The following is a 21,185-nucleotide window of genomic DNA, read 5'->3' on the forward strand; positions in this document are numbered from 1 at the left end:
AATTAGAGATAATTCTTTAATTGCTGTTGATTGGTTTCCTGAAGGCTCCTACCACCAATTCTGCCTTTATTTAGCATCCCTGGTCTACTATTTTTTTGCTGTTTGGAAAACCTGAAAATTGTAAGAGTAAATACAAAGTTTACTGAATATTTTTTGTTTCCACTTCAAGCCGGTGTTCAATACTTACTTTTTTCTCACTGGTAAATGTGTGGCTTCATTGTCTGTGTAACATCTGATGTCAAGAGCAATGAAGCAGGAATCTTGTGGGAAATTGTGATGGTTGAACAGAACCTGCTTTATTTTTGACTGCTTAATTTCTATAACCTTAATGAAGTTCACTTGCTGGCAGAAAAAAAATGGAGTCTGAATGTGTTGAGTATGTAGAGCCCTTGTCTCAGAGCTGAGCAAAGCTTGGAGAATTTTTATTAAGGAATAAAGGAAGAAATTTGCAGTTCTTACAGTTCAGCCAAATCAAAGCACTAACCCCAGAAATGCACATCCATGTACGTGCCTGTGTCTTTGTTGGATCTTGCGCTTTAAGCCAAACTGCACAGGTGCAAAACTTGTTTTTAATAAGGACTACAATATATTTTTTCTATTTTTTTAAATGTGAAAATACTTGAAGGGCTTTTTTGTGTCTGTTAACAATAAACTTCACCTTTTGGTTGAGCTAAATTAAGAAACTCTCATCTGGGATAATGACAGCCATAAGACGTTGAAAAAGAGGCTTTCAAGTGGACACAATTCCAGAATCATAACTCTGCTATTGTTGTGTACTCCTGCTACTCGAAAATATACTTATATGCATTCTTCAGTTGAAATTGGCTGATATTTCTTACTATTTCTTGAGCATTTCAAAGGCATGGACTGGTATTTTCCAAAGAAGAGAAGATAAAGGAGAAGAATTTCTACATGGACTTTCAGATTTACATTTCAGCCATGGTACATATAAAGGGCCAACAATGGCGTTTAAGTAAAAAATTTTTAGTAACCTTGGATCGACCATATTTTTACATTAACCAAGATTTTTTTAAAACATTCACCAGTAACATTAAAATTTTAAGTGGTTTCTTTTCAGCAGACATAGTCTTGTAACTGCCTTTCTTCACTGTGTTCTTATTTAAATAATTGGGAGGGTATGTTTTTATGTTTTCTAGGAAATGTAAAAAAAAGATGTTCTATGGCAAAGTAACTTAAAGTTCTGATACCTTTATTCTTGGAGTACAGCTCTGTATTTTAGGCTATTATTATTATGAGGTGAGCAACCAGTTTTCAAACTTTTTTTTTTTTTTAGCTTAGCAAAAATTATGTTAATTTAGAATCTGGTAAGTCTTCTAATTTTGCCTCAGTGTGAGGCATCTGAGATAAAGATTTGATCCTTACATTGTTCATTATCTCATTATAATACTACTACTGCAGTATCATCTCTTTACGGCTATTATAATAATGATGTGAGCAAATGAGCAAAAGAAAGACTGCCTTCATAAACTGGAGTTATTATTTTGAGTTCCAGCATAAAATCAAAATTATTGCTGGGTAGAAGAGAAGTTATTTTTAAAAGCAGACTGTCCTACCCACTCAGCATCCTGTTCATGAGGCTTTTTGCTTAGTTGCTTTTAAAAGAGTGAACTGGTTCCTTTTGTATATTTTTTTTAAACAGAAGAGGAAAGCTATGTGCAGTGGTTTGAATGTGGGAAATTTTATCTAGAATATGGATATCTCAGAGACCTGAAATTTGAAAAAGTAGTAATCAGAAACAAATAAATATATTGTTTGTGTTAACAAGACTGATGAGATATAGTAGCCCTGTTCTCTAAAATGTTGTTATTTTATTTGAAGCAGATTTTATATGTAGCAATACACGACCGAGACTTTCCTCAGCTTAGCTATGACGATAGGTGAAAGGAAGCTCTTAGCAGTCTGTATTTTAGTTATTTTAATTATCTTCAAATTAAAGGCACCAAAAAAAGTTAGAAACAGGTCCAGATTGAGATGTGGGATTTGAATCCTCAAATCTTGGAGTACTGAGGTTTGATTTTTCTTCTTGCTGACCCACCAAAGCCACACATTGTAAATCAATTTCAGTTTATCCCCCTCGATTCTCTCCTCTTCTCTCTCCCCTTCCCTGTGGACATTAGGTTCCTCATCTCTAATATGAATATGAGTATTCTGTTTGGAAATCAATTGGTTATTTAGGTTTCTTTTTTTACACTGGTCAATATTTCTCATGCTTTGTAGTTCTTCTGTTAGAAGGCAAAGCATAAGCATATTATATATGCTCTCCTTCAGTTTCGTCTGAATAACTGGTTTTTTTGCTTAATTTTGTAATGTCTGCTGGTATATAACTCAGGTCTTATTAGATCCAATTCATACAACTCTGCAGCACACAGTGGTCAAAGACTCACTATTGTTTTTCTTATACTCCAAATCTTACTCTGTTTTTATTCTGGTGTTTGTTATAAGTATGTTTTCTAATCATGAGAATTTATCACTCAGACTTACTGAAGATTTTAATATGTCTGAACTTTTTAGAAATGTGATTAGGTTTTTAATTTTCTTTCTTATTTAAACAAAATTCTTATTTAAATTTCATGTTTAAGATAAACTGACTTTTAAGAGTAAATAATGTTCTTAGTGTATTTTCTGTCATATTTTACTTACTGTGATCATTACATTTGTTTTCAGACTCGCTTACTTCAGTGACAGCTGTGAATTTGCTTACCAATCAGGAGATTCCTGTAGTCATCTCAGCAAAAACCAATTTTGAGAATTTTCTCGATAGTAAAATCGGTATGTTAGATTTAATGTGTAAGCAAAATAGTACAATTTTCAATTGCTGTGTTGGAGCACCAGATACTGTTGCGGCAAATCTTTGAACACAGTGGCTCTTTTCTGGACTTTGGAATACTGTTCTTCATTACTGTTCTTCATTAGTGAAGAAGGAGGGGAAAATTAGCGATGTGGAATCTGTCTGGGGAAGAGATTTACAGGATGATAAATTTTAATGGAAATATTATAAAATTAGTATGCTTAATAAGCTAAATTTGAGAATCTGCTTATCTTAAGAGGATTGATTACCTACAGTGCATGTGTACTTGGCTGTGTCTACCATCCTTAATCAAAACAGAACTGTACCATTGTTTAACATAAATGTTTTGCAAACAACCCAAACTTTTAGCTTTTTTTTTTTGGTCTTATGTTTACATAAATTATGTGCATCCTTATAGAGAAATGTTTCAGAGAGTAGATGTACAAAGCTTGCAAGTTTGACTTTTATCTGATAATATTTGTCTTGAGATCAGTAAAATAAATCAGAATAGGTAATAATTTTGTTCAGGTAGTCTTGGACAGTTATCTTGGACCCTTTATCTCTAAAGGAAGTTCTCCCATAATTTAGGCACCTAATTTAGGATTAAGCATCCATAAATGGAGGGGGAAGGGCATTGGGCATTGCTAGAGGATACTCTGAATTGCCTAGAGTGGGCTTCTCTTCTCAAAGTCATCCTGTGAAGCAGCTTATCTTACTCCTTCCCTGCATAGGGAGCCTAGCCCCACAACTTAGGCAGTTAAGTACAGTTATGGTTAGATAATGTGACTGTCCTTCTAAGTAAAATTAGAAATTGTACTAACTTTTAAAAATGGTGTCCATTTTAATCTGCAAAGTAGCACCCACCAAGCTTTTTGTTTACTGTTGTGTTTTGCTGTGGTCTCATATCAGCGGCAATGAGTAGGCAATGTTCTGTGGCAGTCCTTTTAGGAAATAGTTCTTTATCTTTTCTTCCCCCTTTCCACTACATCCTTATCCCTTAAGTCCCTTTTGCTGCCTCCCTGTTGTTGAATCTTCTTTCCTGCCCTGGAGCTACTCCTGTCTTCTCTGCACCACCGCCAATATTGGCTGTTCCTGCGCAACCGGACTGATTAAAATCAGCTGACACTGCAAAAATGTCTTGGATGACCCTCACAAGGCTGATGATAGAAATTATTCACTCAGGCTCTATACCTTACTTACAACATGCCCACATCTTACACTTTAGGAATTAATCTGTTTTTGACAACTAGAACTTCTGTTCATGTAAAAGAAGCCAAATAATTGGGATACCTAATCATATTTTTCCTTAAAAACTTCCAGCTTGCTCACTGGCACGTACCTTGGCCTTATGTCTGTTGGAAACAGCCCAGCTCTTCCTGGGAAGTTCTGGATACCAGCTGTTGAGCTTTGCGAATGTACATTAATAGCAGCATCTTTTCAAAAGAAGGACGACTAAAAAGTGGTGCCCGCTTTTTTTGCATTCGTAGAGCATATTGTGAAGCCACCTGTTGCAGGCTGCCAGGCTCTCTGACAAATTAAGACACATACATTATTCTATAATAAGGCCTTGAAATGGCAAGAGTCTACATCTGCTGGAAAGATAAAATAGCGATTCCGTATTTTGCTTGTTAGGGAGTTCTCACAGGGCAGTTTTGCTTGGTTTTCTGTAGTTACCTGTTTCCAAACTTCCATATATTGACAGAGTTAATGTATAGCAGGCATTTCATTGCCTGAATGAAGACGATTGTTAAAACTGGTTTTGAATGAAGTAGTTTGTATGTTAATAATTCTAATGTGCTCAGCAATATTTTGAGAGTTTTTGTCTGTAGTTGTCACCAACCTAATGTTGGCACTGGCTTGTTGAAATAAGTTTCTTTGCCTTTTAAAGATGACAGCAATTGTGCAAGATTGTTCAAAATCTTAAATAAATAACCACCGAAAGGGAAAAAATATGCAGGAAGATGTATCTCCTTGTGGAAATAATAAATCTGTTAGTATCTCAATGTTATTTCAGAATACATATGATAATAAAGTTAAGGAATTTCGTAACTCACCCTGAAAGGTAGTCCTCCAAAGTAGAACAAAATATCTTTCAAAATACATGCAGCAAAATCAGAGGGAAGATGTCATCATCTATTAATATGAGTAAGAAATATTTAAAGATTATGTCTCATTCTATGGTGCCAATAAATTGCTATAATAAAAAGAAGTCTACATGTTTTAGCAGAGGAACTTGTATTCAAGATGTATGACTGACCCAAATAATAAGATGCCAAGGGGAAGATAGCATCAGGGGCCTTAAATACTGTGACTTCTATAACTGACTTGAACAGCAGTAGGAAGTGCTCTCAGGAGTTATATTCCAAATAGAAAATTGATGTTATTTGAAATGCTTTCCCGAGATTATAAACAAATCATGTCTTTCATAATAAGTTGAAGGGATAGTAATGTTAGAGACTGTTGTGTTGTGGTACATTTTAATAAACTATGAAATTAGAATGAGATTAAATTTACTATTGAATCAAGAGGACTATTTAGGCTGTTTGTCTAGTATTTGTTTCTCATATTAGCAAATAGAATTTAAATTTGTATTATCTAAATATATTATACAATATAATTGTATTGAAACATTTATTATTTATCCAAATTTTGTAGCTTTACTTTTAGGCTTTTTCTGAACCATCTAATTTTCAGCCTTTTCTGTGATGAGACATTGATTAATACTTGGCTTACAAAGAAAGTGAGAAAATGTGTTTGTAATTAGTGTTGCTTGAATTTCACTGCTTAAAGAACATTAAAACATTTTTATTCTTCTTAGATTTTTTAAACGCCTTTGGGCAAACATAAGCCATTATAAAGAGATTGTCATAGAAATAAAATGTTTTATCCTCAAACTGATGATTGATATCTGTGTTAGTTAACCCCAGAACTAATTTTTTTTTTTTTTTTTTTTTTTTTACTTTCCTCTGCCCCAGGAATACCTAGTACAAGTGCAGAAGACGCTGCAGTAGCTAAGAATCTGGGCATTTCTTTCACTGAAGTCACTGAAACATTGCCAGATGGTTTGGAGAAAGTAATTAATTCCGGGGAGGTGGGTATACAAGTATGGAGTTCTTTCCAACTTACAATAACAATGCAAACTAAATCTGTTTTCTCAAGAGTGTCAAATAATTTATGTGTTTATAGGCTTTTTTTTTTTAAGAATCAAGCCAGGCTTGTGCTACCAAATTTCTAAGAATAATTTAATGATGAAATATGTTGGCTCTTCTGTAGCAATAAAATTATTTTTTTTTCCTTTTGTGCAGGAGAAGAAGCTACAGCATTGGTCTGAGCTTTGTAATGGAAACTGAATAATTGATCCTATGTTAAAAGTTGATTCTTATTTCATCATCTCAATACATTTTTAAGCTAAATATTAATATGTTAGTCCTTTTTCCACATATTCATTGAAATCTGGTGTAAGCCTTTCTGGTAACATATCTGCCTGAAGTGACATAGAAATTTTATATTTAAATATAAAATATATATGGTGTTATAGCTCTTGGAAAAAATGCATTTGATAGCAGACACAAAGCTCATATTCTGTTACATGACAGGTAGGGTCTATGTGGTCAAGATGTATCTGAAAGCAAGAATAGAAAAAACCCAGAAGAATGCAGGAGAAAGTGAGCTGTTTCACCATCCACATTTCCTCAGTCTCAACCTTGTGTTGGTGATATTCTGGAAGTTTCAGCATACAGCAGTTGATTAAAATATCAGCAGTAAATGCAAATGTCAGGCAATAAAGGCTGAAGGGGTCTACAGGTCTCTTTCTCAGCCTTGTTCTACCAGGCCATCAAGAACTTTACCCTTTGATTAAGGGGGTTTAAATGAATCAAATAACTGGCATGTGAATAGTCTCTTGGATAGAAGAATGTTAAGCGGCAGGATGGGGAAAATTAATATGAGGCTCATAAACTTTGACTCTCAGAAATTGCATTTGTGACTTTTTTGTCTGTTCTTGCATTTTCACTGACAGCAAATATACATTTTTCTTTCTTATTCTGCCTGTCTCTTTTTTTAATCAGATCACAGGCATGACTCGGCAGGAGGCTTTAAAAGCTATTACCCAGCAGGCCAAAAATAAAGGAATAGGTGGAGACCTAACAAGTGACAAATTAAGAGACTGGTTAATATCTCGACAGCGGTACTGGGGAACACCTATTCCTATCATTCACTGCCAGACATGCGGCACTGTCCCCGTGCCTTATGAAGAGTTACCTGTGGTGTTGCCCAATGTAACCACCTTCACGGGAAAGGGAGCCTCACCTTTAGAAACTGTTCCAGAATGGGTGAACTGTTCCTGTCCGAGGTAAGCCAATGCTGCCGTTACTGCAGACTGGGAGTGACCGCTTTTCACCTGGCTGGTTCTTATGCTCTTTCTGTAAGTGTTGACAAGTGCCTGCTCTGAGCCAGGATACTACTCCAGAATGATGTTTAGTCTGACCCAGCCTAGGGTATTTTTCTCTGTAAAACTCCCTTTTTGCAACACGGGCACCCACTGCTATTTCTTCATAAACAAGCTGAAGCAAAGCTCACTGTTTTTAAGTTGGAGGGGAAAAAAAAAAGGGAAAAAAGAATTATTTTCTCCCCGTTCTCCATTTCTTAACAGTATTTCTCACTTCATTTACTACAAGAATTTTCATTATCTTTCACCAGCAGAGTTCACATAAAGCTTATAATGATTATTGAATTATTTCCTTTTGTTAAGGTAACTAACATTAGTGTTGGACTAATGCTAAGAAAATGAACACAAAGTGTTTCCTCAGCTATATAATTCTTTATCATGGAGAATCACATTCACTGTATATTAGAGATGACAGCATGTAATTCAGATTGAAGGAGATAGTAAGTATATGCATCTTGTCACTGTTGTAATCTTTATTGTTTGTAGTCCAGCTGTTTAAGAAATAATACAGCCTAAATTAAGTAGTGAGAGAGATGTCATGAAAGTCAGTCGTCTAATCTTGGGGGCTGCTTAGATATTCTGTAAATTGGAGTTTGCATGCAGGTTCTGCAGAAGAACTGGTAGAACATGAGTTATCCCAGAGAAGTTTTTCATCAGCAGTGCAATGCAATGCTGCTGCTAACAGACTGACCTAATGGGAAGTAGGGCAGGGGAGTCAGACATAGAAATGACATTAGGGCTCTCATTGATAATGCAGCAGTTTCATAACATCTCACTTTATTTTAACGTTCGCAGGGTAGAATATCAGCATGGTTTTCATTTCTAATTAGGTAGCTTACGCACAGCAGTTCTGTGGTTCTCTGAGGACGTGCATTTTGATCTTTGTTGATAACATGTATTTTATGTAAAACACACATTTACTTCCATGTTTCTGCATAGAAAATTTCTTCTGAGATATGCCTATTTAAATTACATATAGTAGTGTATTTTGAAGTGTGACTCTTGCAGCAAAGCCTTACTAAACAAGATCCATGGGTTTAGTAAAATCCCCAGAAATGCCTTGGTCTGTAATTCCTAATTTCAACTGAAAAATTTCCTGATGTGACTAAAAGTCACTGTCTGTGCTCCTGACTTTCTCCTGACCTTAATTCAAAAATGATTTTGTTGTTTACCAAGCAACAATGTACTTTTGATGTCCTTATTGTTTCTGGATAGTTATTGTGTCTGCCCTACTTACAAGTTAATCAAGGGCATTTGTTTAGTCAGAAATAAAGGTGTACAGGATTGTTTCTTAGCCTAAATTGTGGCAGTTTGCTGAAATTAACATGTTTTTTTAATTTTCACCTTCTTCTGGTTTCTTAATTCTCACCTGTTTGACAGCTATCTTCAGTATTGCTCATCCATATGTCTGTTACGGTTTCAAATCCTTTGAGCTATTGCCTTTGTCTGCACAATCTTCCTTGGTTTCCCTTGCTCTGAGAAGTTATATGATACCTTCCTTTAGTCCTTCTCTCCAGTAACAGTATTTTTTTCATTAGTTGCAATTAATATCTAGACTTAGTAAGGAAAGCAAGATGGAAAGATAGAAAAGTCTGTGAGTATTTGAGTGACAACAATGTAAGCAATCATAAATGGGAGGAGATGCTCAAGTTATTCATCGTTATACAAGTCCAGGTAATTGTGTTAGCTGTCTGAAGATCATCTAATGAGATTACAGTATTGTGCCTGTTGTATAAATTTTGAAAGATGCCCATACCGTCTGGGTCTTAGTGAGCCATGTCCGTTTAAAGTACAGGCAACATCAGAGGCACGAAGCAGATATAATTATGGTTCAATGACTGTAAAGTGTTCTTGCTTTTGACTGAAAAGCCGTTCTGTTTCAATATAATACAGTATTATTTTACATTGGCTAAGTCTCTGCTTATATGCACAATTTAATAAAATGGTTATTCTGTATTTAAAAAAAAAGTTAGAAGTAAATTTTCTTCACTACATTATTCCTATTGAAAGAAAAACTTGCTGGTAGAGAAGGACCTGGGGCAGAGATGGAGCAAAGAGAAATGTTAAGTGGTGATACTCTCTGAAACTTGCCTCGGCAAGCCAAGTTGAAGTATCAGGCAGTTAGGCAGATACATGTTGCAGCTCAGTCACCAAGCTTGATCACAGACTAAATATGCAGCTAGAAAATATTAAATAGCCAGTGCACATTTATTATGTATATTTATTACACAGATATATACATTTACATTTATGTACATTTATAAATTACATACATTTCTTATATATAGCCAGTGGTATTTACATGCAAGTATGTCACAGGTTGCAAAATTTTATTTATATTAGAATAATCCCATTGTTTTAACAGTAAGAGTTTTAAAGAGGGTTCAATTACAACTAATGAAAGTTTATTAAATGTGATCATTGGTCTCTACAAACAAATAATTTATATTCAGGCAGAAACTAGCATAAAGTAACCTCAGCTTCTAAAATTTATTTTAAAAGTGTTTCTCAGGGCTGCCAATGTAACTCCAAGCAAAAACTGATTTGCTGTAATCACAAATTAAAATTGTGCTACAAGGGCCAGAAGAGATTTGCTACATCTCAGTGAAAGCTGAAATTAAACTAAGTTTGTTTATTCTAGAGATGATAAATGGAATCTGCAAAGACCTTTTTGTACTGACAATCAGAGGCAACCACCTGCCCCTTCTGCTGAATGTTTATAAGATGATTTGTCTGCTAATACCTAACGAGTGCGATATATATTCAGTACCTATTAACTTTATTGCAAAGTACACTTGTCTGTGCTTTAAGATTTTCTTTGGTTTTTTTAATTTCTTTTAAAATGGCAATTCTAAAAAATTCCACACACATACGATTGAGAGGGCTGTCCGTTGCGGTGCTGTCTTCTGCTATTGCTTGGCATTATAGCTGTTCAGGCTTCTTTTTGGTTTGTATTTACTTTGGTTTGGGAAGGAGAGTGAGCCCTATTACTGGTGTTGGACTTTTTCTGGACATGTCACTCTTCAGACTGTACAGACCCATTCCGTTTTCAATCTAAATGTCTTTGTGACCACACCGTACACAGTTGTTTGTTTTTTTTCCCAAGCTTGTCACTTATCTAAAAATAGCTCTTGTCCATTTCTCTTGCTCAGGTGTAAGGAAGCAGCGCGGCGCGAAGTCGATACCATGGATACATTTGTTGATTCCGCTTGGTACTACCTGAGGTACACTGACCCTCGCAACACGGACAGGTGAGGGCTGCAGGTTCAGGGCCGATGAGTGGGCAAGCCCGGTTCACGGACTAGAAGGGAAGGAAGCGGCCAGACACTCTGGTGCTTATAGCTTCTATCTGCCTTTGTAGAAGGTGATGTTAACCCCTGTGCTGCCCTGATTTTGTGCCCATGCTGTGGCCTGAGCGCAGCACAGCATGAACTAGGAATTGCTCTAAAAATGTGGCATTAGTTTGCTCCCATGCCAGGAGATCTACAAGAGCAGGATGTGTAGACACAAGTGTGTAAGCACAGGAGTCACAGGGCAAGGGGCTGAAGTTTGCGTGAAAGGGCATCATGGGGCAGGGCACAGAGGAAGTGTTCAGCTGAGGAGCTGAAGATAGTCCTTGGTGGAGGATGCCATCAAGAATGACAGCCTATCATGACTGTAACTGAGACTGTGGGGAGTTGCATGGAGCTTACCCTCCCTGGCAATACACTATTTCAGCGTGTGGACAGGCAGTGCTTTTCCACCGGTAAGAAGAGGAATAGTCCGGTGTAACATCCAGCTGCCAAGAACAGCACCCTCATTTCTCTCCTTTTGAATTCTGGTAACTCTTGCTACTTCCCTGTGCGCAGTCCTAAAGTGAAGAGGCATCGCAGCAAGCTCCTGCTGTGTTGGCACTTCAACTATATGCATAATTAATGAAAGGAGATTTTTCACATACTGTTGTGTTACTGACTGCAGCATGGAGAGTGTGGGAAGACAGAGGTAGTTATTTAGCTGTTTTTCTGCTTCATAGTCTGCCTGTAGTAGCGCTGTTAATAGCACTGCTTTTTCCAAAGAGGAATTAGTGGAACAGCTCTACTACGTAGTCTGAGGAAAATAGAGAGAGTTGCGTTTTTTAGATATTGATACCACATGTAGGGCTGTTTGGGGATTGATTGATTTATTTATTTGTTGTCCAGAGTGGTTTCTGGCTACATACTACATACCAAGTGATTTAATATAGCTGGACCAATTTCTTTTTTTTTTAATATTGGCAGTACCAGTTTGGTTAAACTAAAGAAATACCTCCTGTGAACACTTTCATTTCACATAAATTTTAATTATTTTCTAGTGATGCTGTGAATTTATTATTAATATTATTAAGATTTGCAGACTGTTTCCTCTCCAGTGACAGTTTAATACATAAAAATAACATTTTTATGGACTTCCGCACTAGATGGCTACCTCCATTTGATCTGTTTATTGCTTGTTGTTTTTTTTTTTAGCTAAGCTGTGTATAGGTAAACCCTTTATTTCCATAAGTCATATTTTACAGGTCTAGAATTTGGGAGAATTACTCTATTGATTTTGGAACCCTGTCAAAAAGTTAGTTTTGATTTGTTCCACTAAAGACATGAATCCCAGATCCACAATTTGCTTCTGGGCTCATCTGTGAAGAAACAGTGTTGCTATTACAAAAATTACAGATGGAATAATCAAATGAGCGGACAAAACAAGTAAATTTGTTAGAACAGGGCCTTAAAGCGTATATTGAAGAACAACATACGTACAAATGCTATTTTGAAGGCAGGAGCCCATTACAGGAGACATAACAATATTTAATGAAGCAGTAAACAATGCTAGGAAACTATGCAGGTGACCTCCAACGACATAGTAACTATGTTTGAAATAACAAATTTACTGTAAATTCATAGAGCATTATACAGTTGGAGTACAATGACCCTTCTGACTCTTCAAAATGTTTTGCAACCTTATAGTAAACTGCTTCATTGCCCCCTAATGGCAACAATGGAAATCTCCAATTAAAAAAAAAATCAAAGGTTTTTGAGTGGACGTATCTTTTGTCTTTCACTGTAATGTATTTGTATCTAAAACTTGATAAATACTAAAAAATGTAAAGGCTAGCCACAGGGTATTTATGAAAAAATCATTTGTAGAGAAAGCAAATCTTTTCATCACTTTCTCAGGTAACGTATGTGAAATCTTAGTTGCATCTCTAAAATATATGAAAATATTATTTTTGTGGATCTGCTTTTCAGAGGCAATTAAAATTTTCTCTATAATTTAATAAGCCTATCACTTCTTAAAAATTAAATAGATCGATAGCAAAATAAAAGTTTTATTACACATGTATAACTCTCAGTAAATACTGATGTTGAATATGATGAGCTACTTTAGTAGAGCTGATCTTTCTTTTCCAAACTGTATTTTTTCTATAATTGTGTTTTTTCAGGCCCTTTAATAGTGACTTAGCAGATTACTGGATGCCTGTGGATTTGTACATCGGAGGAAAGGAGCATGCAGTTATGCACTTATTCTATGCAAGGTTTTTCAGCCATTTTTGCCATGACCTAAAGATGACAAAACACAAGTAAGCCTTATATATTTCTATTAAAATCTTTCATATTTCATTTGAAAAGCAAGAGTGTTAGTGGACATTGTTACGATGCAGAACATTACGTTGAATAAGCCTAAATTTTCCTGCTTGTCAGTGTTGGCTAACTACTTGGTTTCTTACAGTTGCATTTTCTGTATTCATACATACATAGCATTTTTATTGCATGTTGAGTATTAACTGGCCCAGAGCAAGTGATAAAATGTTGCTGTAGATTTTCAGCCTGCAAAAGCTTGCATAAACTAGTAACTTCAGGCATTCTGAGTGGTGCTATTATTTCAAATTAGGTAACTTCATGCACAGTAATACCATCATTTTCAGTGGAACCATGCATACGTAGAAAATCAAGCACTTCTATAATTCACTGCAGTGTTGGAGCTGAACAGTGCAAAACAGTTCCTGATAAGCAAAAGCAGTATATGCATCTGCTGTCAATTTATTTTTTATTTAATGACTGTTACGTAATTACTTTTAACTACTCTTGGTGCTGATGCTGCTGTAGCCTCTTCATTATCCTCTGTTTTGGTTAGAGGTAAAGTTTGAGGCAGGAAGGTGAGTCATCTGATGTTCTGTTTCTTGTCCTCTCAAGTTCCCAGCTTGATGCCCCCATTTCCACTGAAATTCTGCCCCTTTTTTACTCCTGCCTCAACAGGGAGGATACTGGTGTCAGAATAGTGAAACACTGCCCCATGCTCTGTCCAGTTCTCCCATTAGCAGAGATGTTTGAATAGATTGAGTCAAAATGAGTGATCTCACGAGAACAAACTGCTCAGTAATTTCTCAGCTGGCAACTCATATGCATTCATTCTTTGCCAGTATCCACTCTAAAAACTTGACGTAAAAGAGGAGCCTTACATATACATGGCAGTGAACTCTCTTGAATGCAGCAGTTTTGCTACAAAACTAGAACTTAAGTAGCTGTGCACCAGAAAAAGATGGAATAGTTAGTAGAGCCAGCAGAATATTTCCCTGAGTTATTTCATAATCATTTGATGAAAACAGGCAGTGCATTTTCATCACTCATTCTTGCCTGCAAAATAGTTTGCAGTGAAAGCTGTATTTGAGAATTTGGGTGTGGATGATTTGTGTGTTCTTCACCCTGTTGTTTCCAGCTTGCACAGCTGCAGCAGGAAGGCTCTTCCTTCTCTGAGGGAGTGGGCCTCTCAAAGCAAATCCTTTCTGTCATAGACACTATTCTTTTAAGCAGAGCTTTTCCTTCCAAGCAATTTCAGGCTTATCAGTTCTACAAAAGACTTTATGATCCTAATCTAACAGCCATCTAGTGGAGCTGTAACACACAGCAACAAAATGTTCTTTTGTTAGTCAAATTCTTCCACCTCCTGAAACAACACTAACTATGATGGCTGAAGTATTGTCTATGTAAACTGGCAACAACTGTAAGGGGAGGTTTGCTTGCAAAGTAAGCGGTCCACTCTGGTGTGCAAGAAAATGAGGAGGCATGGAAAGAGGACAGCTTGGCTGAAAAAGGGCCTTATGAATGAGCTCGAGCACCAGAAGTAGTGCATGGAAAGTGGAAGTGAGGATGGGCTATCCCTGGAAGAATGTGGAAGCATTAGCTCAGTAGGCAGGGTGGAATTAGGAAAGGCCAAAGCTCATCTAGAATTGAAATTGGTGAAGAATGTGAAGGCAGTAAGAAGGGCTTCTGCAGATACATTGACAAGGAAAATGTTGGCCTGAAACAAAATCAGACAAAGAACCTAGTAACAAAAACCAATCTTGCCTTTGCTGTCAAAGTCTGTGCTTAGTAGGAGAGTTTGGTGGAGAGAGGTACTACCCAGTGAAGTGATCCCTAATTCAACCCTACTCTAAACCAGACACGTACAAGTCCAGGGGACCAAATGGGATGTATCTAAGGGTGCTGATGGAGCTGACCTTTACCATTGTAAGGTTGCTTTTTTTTTTTTTTTAGAAAGGTCATGGTGATCAGGAAATGTACCTGTTGACTGGAGAAAGGCAGATGCAAAACTCATCTTCAGGAGCAGGCAAGAAGGACGATCCAAAGTACTTATAGGCAGGTCAGCCTCACATTCGTCCCCAAGAATATTTTAAAGTAAATCATCCTGAAAGTAATTTTCAGGCGCATGAAAGACAAGGTGACTGGGAGTAGCCATCATGGATTTACCAATCCATGGGAAATTATGTCCAACTTAATCTGCCTTCCTTCTATGGTGAGACAATTTCCTCTGTGGATGAGGAGAAGAGCTGTGCATGTCTTTTACCATGACTTTAGCAAGGCTCTTAAGTTCTCACATGTTGTCCTTTTAGTTTGACTGGGGAGATACAAACTGAATGGGTGGGCTACGGTATGGATGGAAAAACTGTCTGGACCACCAGGCTCAAAGGGTCAATGTTCGAAGTCTGACTGGCAGCTGTTTGCAAGTGGTGTTCCTCAGGGGTCACTGCTGAGGCCAACTGTATTTAACATCTTCATAAACGACCTGGGCAGTTCAACAAAGTGCACCCTCAGCAAGTTCATTGATCACCACATGCTGGGGGAAGCCATTGATACGCTGGATGGCAGGACTGCTATGCGGAGGACTTGGAATTGAAGGAGCAAGTCTGAAGTGCTGACAGGAATCTCAGGTACATGGAGCAGATTACCCACAGAAACAGCTGGGGCTGTGCCAACTATGTGATGAGGATTACAACAAAGAAGGGCTTTAGGGGTCCTGATGACCACCAAGTTAGACATGAGTCAGCAGTAGGCGTTAAGAGTATACGGTGCTGCAAAAAGCATTAGCAAATTAGCAAAAGCATGTCCAGCTTAGCTTATCTCCACTGATCACTCATGAAGGCACATGTGGAATATTGTGTCCAGTTTTGAGGCCTGCAAAGTGTGAGGGACATTATTAAACTGAAGAGGATCTAGTGGAGGGGCACTAAGATAGTCAGGGGCTGTGGAGCATATGGCATACAAGGAGAGGCTAAGGGAGTTGTGCGTGTTCACCATGGAGAAGAGAAGGCTAAGGAGGGAATGTAATTGCAGTCTACTGCTACCTAAAGGAGGATTATAGAGAAGACAGAACCAGACTGTTCTCAGAGATGTACAGAGAAAGGAAGAATAGGAGTCACAGATTGCAGCAAGGTCCAGCTGGACAGAAGGAGAATAGTTTTCACAGTGAAGATGATGGAACAGTTTGACCAGAGAGGTTTTGGGATCTCCGTCATTGGGTATTTTCAAAACTCAGCCGGACAAGGCCCTGAGCAACCTGAAGTTAGGTCTGCTGTGAAAAAGGGGTTGGACCGAATGACCTCCAAAGGTCCCTTCCAACCTACGTTATTTTAAGAGTCCATGATTCTGTACGTGTATGAATTTGGAATGCGTTTTGTTCATTATCCACTGTGACAGAGCAGTAGCACCAAAGCACTGTGCCTAGAGTGGTCTAAATATAGTAAATTGCAGAAAAAAACCTTTTAACTTCAGTGAAAAAAATGCTAAAGAAGCACTGACTGTGTCTAGTGACAATAGCAGAGAAAATCAAAATTGCTTTCTGTAGAAGTAGTTTGCAAGACTGTGGAGAATTCCTTGGAGGCCATATACAATCTCAAGAGCTGTTGCACATGTGAAGATATGTTACAGCATTGCCCCTAGGATCTGCTTTTTGTACTGCATATACATGTGTTCAGACTGTACAAGATGACTGTAACAAATTCATAATCAAATGCAGAAGTGTTTGCTTACTTTAGCTCTACGCACTTAAAGCATTACGTTCTTTTAAGCCATGAAGTCAAATTAGGATTTTGTTTTGATATGGAAATTTCAAGTCCTTTACAAATATTACCATTTGTCTTAAATATGTTTTAGCATTGGTCAGAAGCCACTTTTGATCAGTCTTCTCTTAGGACTGCTCAAGGGCTGGCCTAAGAGATCTGTAAAGGGTGATTAGAAACAACAAGCTGATTGTTAGGAAACTTAAAGTCATGGTGCTGAAGCCCACAGCTCCGAGGAAAAGCATTTTAAGGTTAAAAAACACTGCCCTCTTGTGCATTTTCAGTCTTTCTCTATTAGCTCAGTTATTGTTTACGGATTAAATTAGTAAAATTCTGCCACATCTCAGTTAATGAGAGCTGCCACCATTTAAAGTGTTATCTAGTATCCTGACAAATTTTTTATGATTCCCCTATTAATCTGTAGTAATTTTTCATTTTTATAGGTTTTCTTCATGGGAATGTTCATTGTTTGGCTCCTATCCTCTGACTTTCAAATCCACTGAAATATTTTCAGATAGTCTTTAATTCTGTACTAATGGCTATTTATATAATAATGAGGTTGAAAACAAAAGTTTAAAATTTCATAGTTTAGATTTTCAAAGCAATCTTCAAATGTGATGTACATTATTACAATAGAAACATTATAGGCCATTTACAGCCGTCACACATGCTTTCATGGAAAATGCAATGTTTATAGGCATCTGAAATTGTAAAGGTGTCAATATAGTTTAAATACCCCCTGAAGATGGGGCATGATCTTTTATTTTTTTAATGCATTGAACTGGAGACGGTGGGAAGTGCTGCTCATTTCCTCAGTAATGACAATGCAGAATAAATAGCACCCTCTGGGTATTGGTACATGTGACAACAGATTAAGCTCAAATTGATGTCATTTTGTTCTAGCAATCTCGTCTGTAAAGTGCATCGGTTCTGGAATTAATTCAGAAGCCAGTTAGCCCTCCCAGCTGTGACCACCGCTGGGAGATGGGCCAGGTAGGCAGCTGGGGCCAGCAACCTCCTCAGCCCTTCCAGCTTAATCCACCAACGCAGTCACACCCGCTCAACTGTATTATTGCGAGTGCAAGTTACACAGAATTTGGCTCTTCCCTAGACTTTAGTAATCAGTTCTGTCTGGTGAATAATTGTAAATGGAATTTAGCACAGTCTCTCTGAAGGATTACAAAGCAATAAAAAAGTTTATTGTTGCCATTAAGTCAGCAGATTTGACTGTGATAGAGAAGCAAATCTGTTGAGTAAGAAGGCACTATTTTTATATAGCTGCATTACAGAATAAAATAAGATACGTGTGTGACAGAAATAGCTTATTCTGTAAAGGAAGGATGTTAGAGCTTCTCTGCGTTCATTAGGGACTTTATCACTAGTGTTGATTTTAAGTAAAAGCACTCAGGTATCGACTGTGTAAAATCTGAATGTTCAATATTGTTTGATCTATTTTCTGCCTAAAATGATCAGCTCCCACATCCCCTAATCGCTTCTGGCCTTCTACAGATTGCCAGATTGTTATAGATAGTTCTAACTGTAAGTTTCACAAGCACCTGAATTCAGCTGACAGTGACCGACCAAGGTCTTGTCTTGACTCTAGGGCACAGCGTTGGGCTCTCTCAGCCTTTCTAGAAGTGCTGGGATGCAAATACATGCAGTGAGCATCCTTGCTAGAGTTATCCGTTCTTCTGAGTCCACCGTTTATCACTGTTGAAGGTTCCACAGAGTCCTTCCAGGTCATTTGTAATTGGATTGAAAGTCTCTCTAGTCACCTTGCACAGAGCAAAGCAAGGAGCCTGAGGACATGGCCCTGAGCAGGAGTTCCTGATCTGTCAGTCACGCTTGCATCTCCATCCATTGTGTGCTCCTATATAGATTGGTCTATCATAGAAATTAACCTGTGTCTGAACATTACTGAAGGGAAAAAGATGCATTACACACTTCATGGCTAGCACAGCTGATCCTTCTTGGAGGTGTCAGGCAGACTTCACAGATGGGGTCCCATCTGACGTACAACACAATCAAAAGCTGCACACAACTAAAGCCACAGTGCCCATGCTCCAGCGTGGGTGCAAACACACTTATGGACAGGTGAAGGTGTATCCTGTTCCAGCAACCTTACAACTTGAAATACGATCAAGCATCCAGAAAAATTCAAGCCACCTCTGTTTACTGTGCCAGAAATGTCTGTCTGTCTGAACATAACTGAGTTTCAGTTGTTCCCAGTGGTATGGCTCACGAGGTGTTTATGACGCTAGGCCATAAATGCATGACATAAATGCAGTGTTTAGATCAGAACCGCATCACACCTGATGTGCTGCAGCATCTTGGCAGTCCCCTTCCACAGCCAAGAAACACATTGCTTACTTCAAAGGGGAAGGTTTCAGGTGTGTGGATTTATTAATGTAAATAAAAGTGTGACTTTCCATGTGACCATGAGATGGAGCCACCACACCACTGGCAAAATCACTGCACATGGGAGAAATTCAGTACAGGGCTTAATTTGTTTGAGCCCTGTGTTTATTAGACAGGCTCTGGTTTTCTCATTTTGGGCATGTTTGCATTCTCCTGCGGTCTCCCACTAGAAAGACATGGGGGTTTTTTTTCCCCATACTTGGTAATGTATTTTCTATTGCATTTTTGTAACCTCTGTCAGCATAAACAAAAATAGGAAATGCTCATTCCTGCATTCAACTTTGGCATATGATCTGAACTCGCTCTTTGTCATTAAAAATAAGTGTTCCTTGAAAAATCACTTCCAGTGGAGGACCCTATCTGATTGGGATGTTCCGGCTACCTCATTACCTTTATTTTAGATAGCAGCAAGTGTAGCTGTTTTAGTAACTGTTTGAGATCTTAAACAGACTGAAGTACTGAATGATAGGGGGAAAAATTCGTTTTATTTTTCATTGGTGTGATGTTTTTAGTTTGTAGAAGAAACTTATCCTGAACAGTTATCTCTTGAAGCATTTTTCCACAATTTGGGTTTTGTTCCCAATTTTCATCTTCTAATTCACTTGGATAATTTGAGATAATTATTTGAGATTTTAGATAATTTTTGCCTCCTATTTTTAAAATACTTTTTCTTGATTGTACTGTCTAAATTTGACCTCAGTTCTCATCTCCTTAAGTTCCTTTAATTTATTTCTAAACACCAGGATTTTTCAGGCAACCTGTGAAATATTGTCTAGAAAATATTTGTAGAGATGCTTGAATTGCTACTTTTAATTAACATTGTTGATAAAACCAGGTGGCATGGTAGGGACTAGTGCTGCTTGGTGTCTGAACAGTACACCACTACGTGCCAGTACTTAGAAGTATACAAAGGATGCCAGGAGGGAAACTCATGTTCAAACATTAATATGTCGAAGATAAAGTATGAAGCCTGTCACTTTCTCTCTCCCAGTTTAAGACTTTTCTTTCAAATATCTCCTTACTTCAGAGTCATCAAAAGGATTTAAAGACTAGTATGTGGAAGAGATCTGTTTTAATACAGTTAAAACATGCATAATTTTATATAATTTAATAATATTGTATATTATTAAATAAATTACTGTGTTTTAAATAACAAAATAAATTGTCATATGATTTATATTTCCTAATCATGTAAAGTACTTAATTAACTCCTTAAAAGTGAGTAGTGTTTTGGATTATGACTTTGTCCACGTGAAGTAAAATGTGGAAGTCTGGTTTTACTATTTCTTCTTTAGATGGATTTATTCTAGCTTTCTGAAAATATGTAAATAGAAGTAACGCATCCTTTTTATAGATGATCAAAAAACCCAACGAAGTTGTTTTGGTAAAAATGTGGGGCTTTGTTAGGTGGAAGTGTGGAGGATTCAGATTGCTTAATGTTGAGCACACATGTGAGCATTAGGAGGTGCAAGTCAGTAGTAACCAGCGCTGTTTAGCACGTCCTCTAAAATGATGGTCACCAATGTCTTTGTGTTGGAGGATGCATGAGAAGACTCCTCAGACTGTGTATGCCTTCTGGGTCTGGCTCCATACCTCCTCCCTGGCCCCTGCTGTTCTTGGGGTTGCTGTTAGAACTGCCAATCCTGGCCCATTGAGTTGGGGAGACCAACACCTCTAGAGATTAATTTTGTTGTCAGTTTTTTCAGTGAAAACAGCGACAGGCGTCTGACTCGATGAATCAGAAATACAAGATTGTTAAAGGAGGTGGCCACAATAATGTATCTGTCAACCAGAGCAGTCTTTACTTAGAGTTTATTTCTTGCTGAGTGCACTACTGCCCTTAGCTTTGGTGCTTTTAAGGCTCTTTTTAACTCTGTCATACAGACATTTGATGAGAGTTTACTCTTCCTGGTGTAAATTTTGCTAGAAAAGTAAAGTTTTCATGTTCAAGATGCTAAAAAATTGATCCACTGACATATGAACTTTCCAGCATTGGAAAAAAAATTACCATTTTTCTAGTGTACTTTTTTCTTACAGCTAGGTCTTCATGGCTAGTTCTGCAAAGGGACAAGGAATGCAAGAGCTTATGTTAGAGAAACTATCTTCTCCGTTTATAGAAGGAAACATGCAGCAAGATTTTGATTTGTTCAAAATACTGTGCTCCT

General features: G+C 37.5%; 1 protein-coding gene across 3 annotated transcripts in view; it reads left to right on the forward strand.

Annotated features, from left to right (window-relative positions):
* The window catches only part of LARS2 (leucyl-tRNA synthetase 2, mitochondrial), an 89,537-nt gene that overhangs the window by 44,885 nt on the left and 23,467 nt on the right, over nt 1-21,185 (forward strand). For all 3 annotated transcript variants that reach the window (XM_054818540.1, XM_054818541.1, XM_054818542.1), the window contains exons 10-14: nt 2,686-2,790; nt 5,785-5,900; nt 6,877-7,160; nt 10,409-10,507; nt 12,709-12,846. In XM_054818540.1, the coding sequence (XP_054674515.1) occupies nt 2,686-2,790; nt 5,785-5,900; nt 6,877-7,160; nt 10,409-10,507; nt 12,709-12,846 (742 nt within the window). The remainder of the gene's footprint in view (nt 1-2,685; nt 2,791-5,784; nt 5,901-6,876; nt 7,161-10,408; nt 10,508-12,708; nt 12,847-21,185) is intronic.

The sequence above is a fragment of the Grus americana genome, chromosome 2 (genome assembly GCF_028858705.1).
Source record: "Grus americana isolate bGruAme1 chromosome 2, bGruAme1.mat, whole genome shotgun sequence".
Classification (NCBI taxonomy): Eukaryota; Metazoa; Chordata; class Aves; order Gruiformes; family Gruidae; genus Grus; species Grus americana.